The 12896-nt window shown below is 42.3% G+C and overlaps 1 protein-coding gene across 3 annotated transcripts in view; it reads right to left on the minus strand.

The window, feature by feature from the left end:
• LOC119140857 (amyloid-beta A4 precursor protein-binding family A member 1-like) overlaps positions 1-12896 on the minus strand; it is a 142142-nt gene that overhangs the window by 83636 nt on the left and 45610 nt on the right. For all 3 annotated transcript variants that reach the window (XM_037372491.1, XM_037372492.1, XM_037372489.1), the window contains exon 2: positions 4755-5946. In XM_037372491.1, the coding sequence (XP_037228388.1) occupies positions 4755-5846 (1092 nt within the window). In that variant the 5' untranslated portion in view covers positions 5847-5946. The remainder of the gene's footprint in view (positions 1-4754; positions 5947-12896) is intronic.

Genomic DNA, 12896 nt, shown 5'->3' on the forward strand with positions numbered 1-12896 from the left:
GGCCTTAACAATCTATATAAAAAGCTGATGGGAAAGTGTAAAGATGACAGAGCGAGACTCCTCTCAGTGGTGCCCAGTGACAGGACAAGTGGCAATGGGCACAAACTGAAACACAGGATATTCCACACTTCTTTTTTTTTTTTTTTAAATACACCATAAGGGTCATTGGAAACTGGAACAGATGGTGGAGTCTGCATCCTACAAGATATTAAAAACCTGACTGGGCAATATCCTGGGCAACCCACTCAAGCAGCCCCTGTTTTGAGCAGGGGGCCTGAATGAGACAATCTCCAGTGGCCCCTTCCAAAATCTGATACTAACCCTCACAGTATCCTTCTGAACAAATCATCCAACTGTGAGTTGAGTGGGTTTATGGTGGACTGAGTGATGAACTGGCTGAAGGGCAGGGCTCAAAGGGTTGTAGTGAATAGGGCTACATTTGGCTGGCAAGTGGTCACCAGCAGTGTTCCTCAAGGTTCAATTCTAGGGCCAATTTTGCTCAATATTTTTATCAATGATCTGGATGCAGGAGCTGAATGCACCCTTAGTAGGTTTGATGATGATACTAAACTGGGAGGTGCTGTTGACTCTCTCAAGTGACAAGAGGCCTTGAAGAGGGATCTGGATAGATTGGAGTATTGGGCAATCATCAATGGCATGAAATTTAACAAGACCAAATGCTGGATTCTGCACCTGGGACAGAGTAATGCCTGAAACAAGTGTAGATTGGGAGACTAGTGGCTGGAGAGCAGCCCTGCAGAAAGGGATCTGGGGGTGCTGGTGGACAGGAGGCACAATATGAGTCAGCAGTGTGCCCTGGCAGCCAAGAGGGCAAACCGCATTCTGGGATGCATTAAACACAGCATAAACCAGCTGGTCAAGAGAGGTGATTATTCCTCTGTATTCAGCACCAGTGTGGCCCCACCTTGAGTGTTGTGTGCAGTTCTGGGCCCCACAATTTAAAAAACATGTTAAGGTCCTTGAATGCGTCCAGAGGAGGGCAACAAAGCTGGTGGAAGGGGATGGAAAGCATGTCCTATGAGGAGCGGCTGACGACACTGGGTTTGTCTAGTTTGGGGAAAAGGAGGCTGAGGGGTGATCTCATTGCTCTCTACAGCTTCCTGAGGAGGGGAAGTGGAGAGGGAGGTGCTGATCTCTTCTCCCTGGTATCCAGTGACAGGATGCGTGGGAATGGTTCAAAGCTGTACCAGGCGAGGTTCAGAGTTGACATTAGGAAGCATTTCTTTACCAAGAGAGTGGTCAAACACTGGCAAAGGCTTCCTAGAGAGGTAGTTGATCCTCTATGACCGTCCGTGTTTAAGAGGCATTTGGACATTGTCCTTCACAACATGCTTTAACTTTTGGTCAGCCCTGAAATGATCAGGCAGTTGGACTAGATGACTGTTGTAGGTCCTTTCCAAATGAACTATCATATCATATCATATCATATCATATCATATCATATCATATCATATCATATCATTCAATATATTATATTGTAATGTAATATTTTAATATAATTTAATATAATGTGATATGATGTGAAAAGATATATTATATGATATAATATAATATGATATGATATATTATATAATATTAATTAATATAATACAGTGCATGAGGATTCATAGAAAACCTCTAGAGACTGCAAGCAGATTAGGAATCTGAATCTTTTCATATCTGTATCTGTAATATTACATTTATGTTAATAGTAAATAATATTAATAAGTTTTTCATAGAAACTTTTAGCATTATTATCTGACAGAAATCAAAACTGTCAAGCCCACAATTAATAGAAACACCAAGGTTCTATACTGTAATGTAAATTATTTCATAGTTATTCTAATTATCCAGTGGATATTTGGTAAAAAATGTAGCAGCACTTGTTTCAGAAAGAGTCAATAGAGCTTTGTGTCAAATTAATCTCTAGTACAACTCTAATGAAGACAGCAGCATTTCAGGAAAATTTGGTGCACTGATAACATATATCTATTCTCCTTATGCCTTTTTTTGAATAAAAATGTAAAATAGGTACAGAATTACATAATTTATTGAGGAATAAAATGACTCACAGAACAGTGTAACCCTCTCAGTTCCACTGTAATGTGTTGTCCTGGTTTCAGCTGGGACAGAGTTAAGTTTCTTCTTAGTAGCTAGCACAGTGCTGTGTTTTGGCTCTGATGTGAGAACAATGTTGATAGGACACTGATGTTTTTAGTTGTTGCTGGGTGATGTTTATACTAAGTCAAGGACTTTTGGGTTTCTTAGGCCCTGCCAGTGAGAGGGCTGGAGGGGCACAGAAAATTGGGAGAGGACACAGACAGGACAGGTGACCCAAGCTAGCCAAAGAGGTATTCCATACCATATGACGTCATGCTGAGTATATAAAGGTGGGGGAAGAAGGAGGAAGGTCTGTGGGGGGGAGGAGCATCTCGCATTATGACATTTTTACATTTTTCTTCCTGAGTAACCTTTACGTGTGATGGAGCCCTGCTTTCCTGGAGATGGCTGAACACCTGCCTGCCCATGGGAAGTAGTGAATGAATTCTATGACTTGCTTTGCTTGTGTGCACAGCTTTTGCTTTACCTACTAAATTGTTTTTATCTCAACTACTGAGTTTTACATTCCTTTCCGATTCTCTTCCCCATCCCTCTGGGTGGGAGAGGGGAGTGAGCAAGTGGGTGCGTAGTGCTTGGCTGCCGGCTGGGGTTAAACCATGATGGTCCTTTCTGGTGCCCAACATGGGGAACGAAGGGTTCAAGATAACAGATTTGATTAGAATGTGCTAGTTCGAATTTATAGCTGTTATTGCTGTTTAGCTATTAAGGGGTAGGTTTCTGTGCTTACCATGGGGCTTGCTTACCTTCCTGTATATTAGAGTCTACTGCTTGTTATTGGCTGCTTCTTGCTTTCACTGCTTGCTGTACTGCTTATCATCTTACTGTGCTGTGCCTGGGAACATTCTGATAACAGCAATGGCGATGAGCCTGGGCTGGCAGATGGCCAGGGCATTGCTGCTGTTTCTGTGCTGCTGTACTGGACAGTCTGGAACTCTAGTGTGAACTCAGATCAAAGGGACTCTGACCTGTGGATGAGTCCATGTGGGATCAGGACACCCCAAAGCATCTGTAGCCGTGAACAAGTCCATGCCCGAGCAGGTATATCTCAGAGCATCTGTGGCCATGGTTATGTCTGTGCTGCAGCAGATATGCCTCTGAAAGAATTGTGGCCCAAGGACAAGTCCATGTTGGAGAAGGTACACCTTGAAGCATCAGTGGCTGTGCATGAGGTCATGCTGGAGCACCTCAAAGTGTGTGGTCATGGATAAGACCACGACAGAGCAGGTACAGCCCTGGAATGATAGTGGCCAGGGATAAGGCCATGCTGGAGCTGATTTACTTCTGAAGGGACTGTGGCTGTGGGTAAGCCCATGTTGGAGCAGGTCTATGGTGATGGCCCATGGATAAGACCATGTTGGAACAGGTGCACCTCAAAGTGACTATGGCTGTGGATGAGTCTATGCTGCAGCAGATATACCCCTGGAGAGACTGTGGCTCATTGCTGAGGCTCCACTTGGAGCAGGTACATCGCTAAGGGACTGCAGTCTGTGGGTAAGTCCAAGCCGGAGCAGGGGCAAGGGGAGGAGTTCATTGCAATGTTAAACTCTACGGGCTGATCTGAAGGGACCGGGGTGGAGATTGTAATGGATATACATTTAAATTGTTATAACTCATGATTAGAGTTTCATGTTATAGGAATTACTATTGCAGCAACCACCTGAACCATTGGAGGAGAAGCCTTACAAGAAGCAGTGCAAGTGCAGCAGTGACCTGATCTGAGCTGGCTTCGATGCCCGATAACCCCATACAACACACAACCTCTCTTCTCCTGAGTGACCACCATAAGAGATCGTGTTCATGTACTAAATGAACTCAATGGACATTTTGTGGACATTTTATAGATGTTTTTACAGGGATGGTGCATAGACTAGGGGAATGATGTCTGTGTATTATATCAAAGGATAGGAAGGGTGGTGGTGGTTAATGAGGTTGTATTGGAAAGTGTGGCATGACGTAAATGGTATGGAATAAATTGTGGATGCTGTCCTGGTTTCAGCTGGAATAGATTAATTTTCTTATTAGTAGCTGGTGCAGTGCTGTGTTTTGGCTATGATGTGAGAACAATGTTGATAGGACACTGATGGTTTTAGTTGTTGCTGGGTGATATTTATACTAAGTCAAGGACTTTTCAGTTTCTCAGGCCCTGCCAGCAAGAGGGATGGGGAGGCACAGAAAATTGGGAGAGGACACAGCCAGGACAGGTGACCCAAGCTAGCCAAAGAGATATTCCATACCATATGACGTCATGCTGAGTATATAAACTGGGGGAAGAAGAAGGAAGGTGGGGGCATCCAGCATTATGGTATTTGTCTTCCTGAGTAACCTTTACATGTGATGGAGCCCTGCTTTCCTGGAGATGGCTGAACACCTGCCTGCCCATGGGAAGTAGTGAATGAATTCCTTGTTTTGCTTTGCTTGCATGCATGGCTTTTGCTTTACCTATTAAATTGTTCTTATCTCAACCCTTGAGTTTTATATTCCTTTCCGATTCTCCTCCCCATCCCTCTGGGTGAGGGGGAGTGAGAAAGCGGCTGCGTGGTGCTTGGATGCTGCCCAGGGTTAAACCATATGTGTATTACATGGTCCCTGTTCCTTTATTTGTAACATGTGAGCCTATAGCTCTGCATACTTACGTATCCATCTAGTGGCCTCTGATCATTACAGTCCCTGGTTTGGCTAATGTCCTGCCTCATCACCCAAATAGGTTCTTTTGGTTCATCAGGGGTATAAGGAGAATGAAGAGTCCTTGTCTTTACTTCCTCAATAGCTTCTTTAATATCTTTGATGGCCAGTGATATTGCATCCCTTTTTTCCTTTTTGCACCTCTGTACTGACTCTCCTGAGTTGGCTGTGGCCCTAGAGCCAGCTGACAGTTGACCATTGCTTTCATGCTCCCTGCCAGGGAGAGCTTGAACATGCTCCAAGCTCTCCTCTGCCTCTAGCATGTCTTCAGCAGCCTTGTCCAAGCTCTGAGAGCTCATACTCTGTTTCACCTCTGCCACGATCTGATCAATATCTTCCTCTTGTTCATAGCTGTCCATTCTTGGATATGGAGCAAACTCTGCCTCTTTCTCAGGGCTGTCCGACTCTCCATCAGATCGTTCATCATAATGGTGAAGGCGGGCACCAAGAGCTTCCTTGCGATAGTTGTCAGCTTCCTCCCTTTCCCACTCATAGAGGTGAAGCCCCTCCCTAACATCAAGGTCCAGCACATCCCCAATCTCCTCATACACATGCTCCTGCTGCCTATAGTCAGCATAGGGCTCAGCATACTGCTCATCCTCTCCTTGGCGGAGGGGCTGGTGAGTGTAGACATAACCTGAGTACACTGCATTCATGGTTTCTTCATGTTCAATGGAGTGGAAATGTACATGATCAGGCAGTGTTTGATTATGAACAGCCTCAGTGTGCTCTGCTTCAGCATTTTCTGTGTACTCCTCAGACTCAGGCCTGTACTGCACTGCATATATACTCTCATCCTCATTCTCCTGTACTATATCTACATCATAGCCATGCTCTGCTGTGGCTATAACATCCCTTTCTACCATGTCCATGTGATTGTGGAAATCACTCTCAGTGCTGGCTGATCGAGCTAGCATCCCTTCCTCTTCCTGCCCAAATGGTACCCCTTGGTTGCTGTTTCTGTGGCTTGAATAGCAGATCAGAGACTGTCCTTCCTCTTCTATCTGTGAGTGCTCCAAGTCAGCTTCCACTGATTCATTCATATCTTCATTTGCTGGCTCTTCATTCACCTCCACCTCAGATGGTTCATGGAAAGTTCTGGTGTGTAGGCCACTTATTCTATAGACATTTTGTCTACCAGGACTGGAAAGAAATTAAGAAAGTGATGGTATTAAAAAACCCCACCCAAACACAACCACAAACAAAACAGTCAAACAAAAAAGCCCCACAATATGGAGACAACAAACAACCCCAGAGTAACCAAAGGCACCCTTGCTTCTCCAACAAAGTTTTGGTTTCATCAGCTCTGAAGTCAGAGGACAACCAGCACAACAGCATGACCTTCCAATGCAAATTGTTTTCTACCAGCACCATTCAATCAGAGATGGGACCACAATTCCTTTGAGAATTGCAGTTTACAGTTTTATGGACAAATTCTCTGGGAAAGAATCCATTGTCTCAGACCAGTCCAAGAGGTGCTTCTATGGAATATCCAGACATCTAGACAATGTAGAAAAAATGCACATCAAAGCAACTAACTTTCACCAGGGGCTCAGTTGTGGTAGAGATATTGTGGTAGGATGTGGCAGTGTAAAATGACAGAGATTTTATCCCATTGCAGTAGTCTGCAATTGGTCAGATATATGATACCTTTGCAGACTAGACATTTCCAACATGATATCTTCAACCAAGATCCTCATTCTAGGTACCTTTCAGTCAATGGAGAGAAAAAAAGACTTTTAGGGTACAATGCAAAGTGCCTATTTCTCTTCCCTAGAGAAGCATAAGATAGCTAGCTCTAGTATAGACATCTTCATTAAATACATCTAAAATTATGCAAAAATACTTCTGCCCCAAATGTCTTTCCTAAAACAGTGAGACATTACAAATATTCATAACTGTGACCCTTGCTACATTGAGACTAGTGAGACATTTTAGTTTTATCAAATGTGTTCTGTTCAGAGTAAAAAAAACTTAAATGATGACATAATTACAATAGAGGTCTGCCAACAATGATAATTATATACAGCATGGAAATAAGATAAACCTATAAGAATACAGCTTATCCTCTAGATGTTTCTCAAAGCAACCAAGTTTACCTAGCTCAGAGGGTATAGGTTTTACCTACAAATAGCAGCTATTCTGAACCTTGTCCAGTGTTTTAAAATGTAGTGTCAGAAAACCATATCATGTATTTCAAGTGTTATTGCATAGCCATGAGAGAAATATAATTTTAGCCTGTGGTTTACTACCAAATATAAGGGGGAGGGGGGAGAAATGCCTGTCAGAAGACTTATATTTTGTTATATAAAATGATGCTATAAAATATGTCAGATACCAATAATAATTAAAAATCAATTCAACACATAGAATAGAACTTGAACAAAATTTAGTGAATTCAGGCAGAGAGTCTTAAATTACACTGCTGCACTAAACAAGCTCTGTGCAAAGCCACAGAAATGGTTGTTGGGTTTTTAGTTTGGTTGTTGGGGGTTTTTTTGTGGTTTTTTTAATTATTTTTTATTCCTGCAGAGAAAAAGCAATAGTGATTTCATCTGCTGTTCGTCAGATGGGCAGGGGAGGGCAGCTAGGAGTTATTTGTGCTACATCTCTATAGGAACCCCCAGCAGGTGTAGCTTCCATTTCAGCAAGTGTTTCACCTTGTTGTGCCATACCCATTGTTTTAGTCTTTAAAACTAAGTCCTTAAAATAGAGGAAAAGGAAATCTTGGCCCAGGCTCCAGACAGACTTTTTTCATTTCCAGAAGTAACACAGACATAATTTGCACAAATCTAACATCCTATACTTAGCCTCTAATACATGCCTTTCCCACCTTCCTCAAAAACAAACAAAAAACCCAAAAACAAACCTAGGACTTAATTCATAATACATAGATACAAAATACTAATTAAGAAATCACATAAAAACATTATTGAACAGATAAACATACCATACACAAAACTAGGACTTCATGTAAACGAACAGCAAACAGAAGTAGCTCATTTATTTACACTTGCGTCAAAAATATTAGAAAATTGGGGTGGGGGTGGGGAGGTGTTCTTTTAACTGAAAAAGTGAAAGTGCCCTCCATTGACAGGGTAATGCCTTTTTCATCCAAGATTTCTAAGAACTGAGGAGAAATTGAAGATTTCTTACAACATGCATTATAAATAATGAGAACTCCCCAAACAGATTACTAGAGCTATATTGTTTAAAGAAACACTATAAAAACACTATAAAGAACAACAGCATTGAAGAATTTTAAATCTTAATCATAAATTAAACAAAAAGAAAAGTGAAGATAATAAGGAATATTAGGGTTTAGAAAAATCCATTCCAATAATTTATTTTTTGCATTGAAGTTTGTGGTAAAATTCCCATTGATTTACAAAGACAAATAATTGGGCCTAATCAGAATGTTATTCAAAAATCCTGCCTTCAATCAGTTGCACTCAAAGCACCAATGACATCTAGGTAAGAGCCAGTGGCTCACTCACAGAGAAAGGGTAGTAGTAGAGAGAAATGAAGTTACACACAGCCACACAGAATGACAAATTTTCTGAAATGTTTATAATTTATATCCTGCTACATATCTTTAACTGAACATCAAGTTATGGACTGTGGTGGGTTTACCTTGGCTGGCTGCCAGACCACTCTCTCACTCCCCTTCCTCAACAGGACAGGGGGAGAAAATAAGATGGAAAAGCTCATGGGTTAAGATAAAGACAGGAAGATCATTTACTAATGACTCATGGGCAAAACAGACTTGAGGAAAATTATTTTAATTTACTGCCAATTAAAAGAGATTTGGATGATGAGAAACATATTTAAACAACACCTTCTCCCCACCCCTTTTCTCAGGCTCAACTTCACCCCTTCATTCCTGACTCCTCTATATCCCCACATCCCAAGCAATGCAGGGGGAATGGAAACCAGGGGACTTAGGTCAGTCCATAACAGTTCCCTTCTGCTGCTCCTTCCTCCTCACGCTTTTCCCCTGCTCCAGGATCGGCTCTCTATGGGCTGCAGTTCCTTTAGGAAATATCCACCTGCTCCAGCATGGGGTCTTCCATGGGCTGCAGTGTGGATATTTGTTCTGGAGTGGTCTCCTTTTAAAGGCTGCAGGGAAATATCTGCTTCACTGTGATCTCTTCTAAAATTTCCACAGGATTCAGGGGAATCAGTGCCTGGAGCACCTCCTGCCCCTCCTTCTTCTCTGACCTTGGTGGTTCTCACACATTTTTCCTCACTTCTCACTCTGCTGTGCACCATTTTGCCCTTTCTTAAATATGTTTTCACAAAGGCACCATCAGCTTCATTGATTGGCTCAGCTTTGGCATTCAGTGGATCTGTTGCCAAGCCAGCTGAAACCAGCTGTGACCTTCACAGGGCAGCCTCTGGCCTCTTCTCACAAAAGTGTTAGGGAATTTTTATTGTAGCCCTTAAAGTGATTTAAACACATTTGTGCTTAAATATATAAAAAAATATTAATGAACAGTGCACTGCACAGAGTCCTACCACCATAAGTGGTTCTACAAGGAGTCTGCAAAGATGCATCATGAGCAGATTTCTTATATACACTTGCACCAGCTCAATCCCATGAGCCATTGCATGGGGCACCCCAGCCTGGCCCTGGGTCCATCCCCCAGCACCAGCTCTGCTGCCCAAAGGTGGACCCTGAGTGATCCCTGCATTCCAGGATGGCTAAAACACAATGCTGCAGCTGTTTATCTCACTCCCTTGGCAAGGAGTCATTCTATCTCTGGCATTTCTGCTTCCAGACCGTTTAACCCCTTCTTACAGTTGGGCCTTCTTGCCCTCCGTGCTAGATCATTCCTCGGTCACAAATTACTACTGCTGAGCAGTTATGACGTACGGAATTAGACTCTATAACTCGAAAGTTATAAAGTAGGTATGCTTATTGCGCGCAGATGCACGGGGGATCGCTCCTCCACAAGCGTGCATGCCCAAAGTGACGAACCATCTCACATTTATACAATAAACCAAATTAATATTCAATTAACACCTATACATATTCGTTACCTAAACCCGCTTACTCTCGCTTCATATGTTTAATTAGCTTATCTGTCCTTTGTCTGGAATGTGGTGGTCTTGCAGGTTTGTAGGTGATTCATGTCCTTGTGACCATCTGATCTTCTCCAACAAGAAGACTTAGCACTCCCTTCCTCTAGATAACATTGGAACGTCTCTCATCCTTTTCTCATCCTTTTTATAAATAGCCCCTTTGTTAGAGGAAGAAGGGTAGGTGTCTCCTCAAAGCTGTGTGACTATGTGACCATACACCACACCCATGACCAGTCACCATACCCACATTCCTTGAGCAGACATATACAATCACTATCATTGTCCCCATTTCACACTATTTCTCCATATCAGTTACAACTAGAATTTTCTCTTCATTGTCCTGAAAACCAGCTACTGGGAGGGACCAGAGTAAGGCAAGTGAGGGGCTAAGCACTGGCAGTTGGATCAGGAATGCCAGGCACAGCATACTGGTTGCTGGTACAGGCAGAATGTATCTTCTCCAAACCTGGTGTGTGGGGTGTGCATGCATATTTCCTAGCTAACTTTCAAGCTAGACTACATGGTTAGTAGGAAGCCCTGGGTCTGGACAGGGGTATCAGGCAGGCAAGGGTCCATGCTGGTATGCCCAGGGGGACTTGTGAATGTGGAGTGCATGCGGAATGAGTGTGTGAGAGTGCATACACTTTTACTAATGAGCATAAAGCTGGACTAGCCAGTGAGTAGTGATGCCACTGTATGAACACCACTGTATATACATTTATGTCAAAGTACTCTGTTAAGGGAAGGTTGCTGGCTCAGCAAAAGGCCTTAACCTTTTGATCTGTCATATAAGGGACAAAATGAATAAACTGCAGAATTAGCAAACTCTGATTTAGTGTTTAGCTATATGTTAAACAAATCCGTGCACAAAATTTAGGCCAAGATGACTCTCAAGTCATCAAAACTGAAGAATGAAAGGCCTTCCAGTCAAGGGAGTTAACCTTGGGAAACAAAGACCAGATAATGATAAGAACACAGTTATATAAATTATGCAGAAAGAAGCCTCCAAGCGAGAAAGTTCTGGCAAAAGAGGAAACAAGTTGATAAGATGTTGCAATCCACAGAAAATTAGTTGAAAGTAGGACAAAGGTAATTGTGACATTGGGAGATCGTGACCTCTGACTCAAATAGCCTCCCCAATAGAGGGCAAACCCCTGCTTCAGGAGCATGCGTAGCTGATAAAACCTTCAGTAGTGCTATATGAGGATGCATACTAGTTTGCATTAGAAGTGAGAAACTTGTAACCAATCCTGTACATGAATGAAAATGAATATGTAATACACTATGAATGTGCAAGTACTCTACTGTATATAATGTGTACCCTCGAGTAACTTGTTAAGTATGCTTGGAGGAAACATTCCCCCGTGCTCCCAGCACTGTAATAAAGAATGCCTGCCTTCTAAAACTTCAAATCAAGTCTTAGAGGGTTTTTCTACATGACCAACTTTATAGTATCTTCTGGTGACCCAGGTGGGACTCTGCTATTGAGCATCAGCAGATCTGTGGGATCACAGGAATTCCAGCGGGCACTGAGGGATTCTTGGGGAAGACCTCTGATCCCCTGAACGAAGGCTGCAAAGCAAAGTTCCCTGGTAAGATGTAAGACATTCTTTCTGGTCTGGGATACCTGCCCATAAGTTGAGGTGAAAGCCCCACTGGGTTGGGTTATTGAGGGCTCCCCTGAAAACAATCTGTCTGGTAAAATTTCTGCCTGACATACTCGAGTGTGTATATATATATATTTCTGTCTGGTATAGTGCACTCTGAACATCTGAATATATTTATATACATGTCTATTATTATAAAATTTTAAGCACACTAAAAGAAAATGGGCACTGGTCAGTCTAAAGGGGGTATTTTAAAGAAATATCTGTTGGGATATTTGGGGCACTGGAAACAAATAGGGGGTGGTTCTGGGGGAAATGTAACTAAAAGCAACCAAGTTAAATACTGTAATCAGTGGTGGCCATTGTATAAACTGGATGATGGGGAAAAATGGCCAATGAACAGCACTTGGAATTATAATGCAATGTTACAGCTGATGTTGTTTTTAAGGTGAGAAAAGAAATGGGATGATATTTTATATGCTGATATTTTTTTCACTTTAAAGAACCATCCTGAATGGCAAAAAGTGTGGTATAAATTTACCTCCCAGTGATCCTTTTTTCTTGGCTTTGGAAAAGGATAAGAACAGGTCTTTGAAAAGGTGCTGCTCTGCTTGTAGTATAGGACAAAGATGTTTAAAATTATATGAACAAAAGGAAGAAGATGATTTGAGTGAATGGTTGCTCCCCAGCAGAGATTGGGAGACTTCTGACGATGATATTACTGATGTGACATGGGTAAGAGAAAATGGTCATAGGCAAGCTCGTAAGGCTGGTGGCAGGGAAAGTCACTATGAACAGCGAGAGCGATTTAGTGGGGCAGAAAGTTTTAGCCCAGTAGCAGGGCGGGCATGGGCCATACAAGGGGAAGTTATACAGGCTCACCTGCACCAGGCTGTGGGAAATGAAAGACCCATTATGGTGAGGGTCCCATCTTCAATAACAGACTTGAATAATTGGAAAACAATGGCTGGGAATTACAGGAAAGACCCCAAGAAGGTGGCTAGTGCTTTTGAAATGATGGTTAAAATACAGGATGCAGACTGGAAGGATATAGAGGCAATAATGCAGGTTTTGTTTGATAGTAGAGAAGGAGACAATTTATTGAGTATCTAGAATACATGTGGAAGCTCAGGTTAACTCAGGAATTTTACAAGGAACTGTGGAGCATCATTTCCCCTCTGTTGATCCAAACTGGGACCCAAATATTAACGGACCCAGGCAACTGTTGACTCAATATCAGAAATGGATTTTGCTTGGAATTCAAAATGCTATGCCTAAGGCAATAAACATGTTTAAATTGTATGAGATTAGGCAAGATAGAAGAGTCCCCCACAGATTTCCTGAATAGAATGAAGGAGGTAGCCCACAAATATACAAATATTGACCCTGAATTGGAAAAGG

This window comes from Falco rusticolus, chromosome W, assembly GCF_015220075.1.
Source record: "Falco rusticolus isolate bFalRus1 chromosome W, bFalRus1.pri, whole genome shotgun sequence".
Classification (NCBI taxonomy): Eukaryota; Metazoa; Chordata; class Aves; order Falconiformes; family Falconidae; genus Falco; species Falco rusticolus.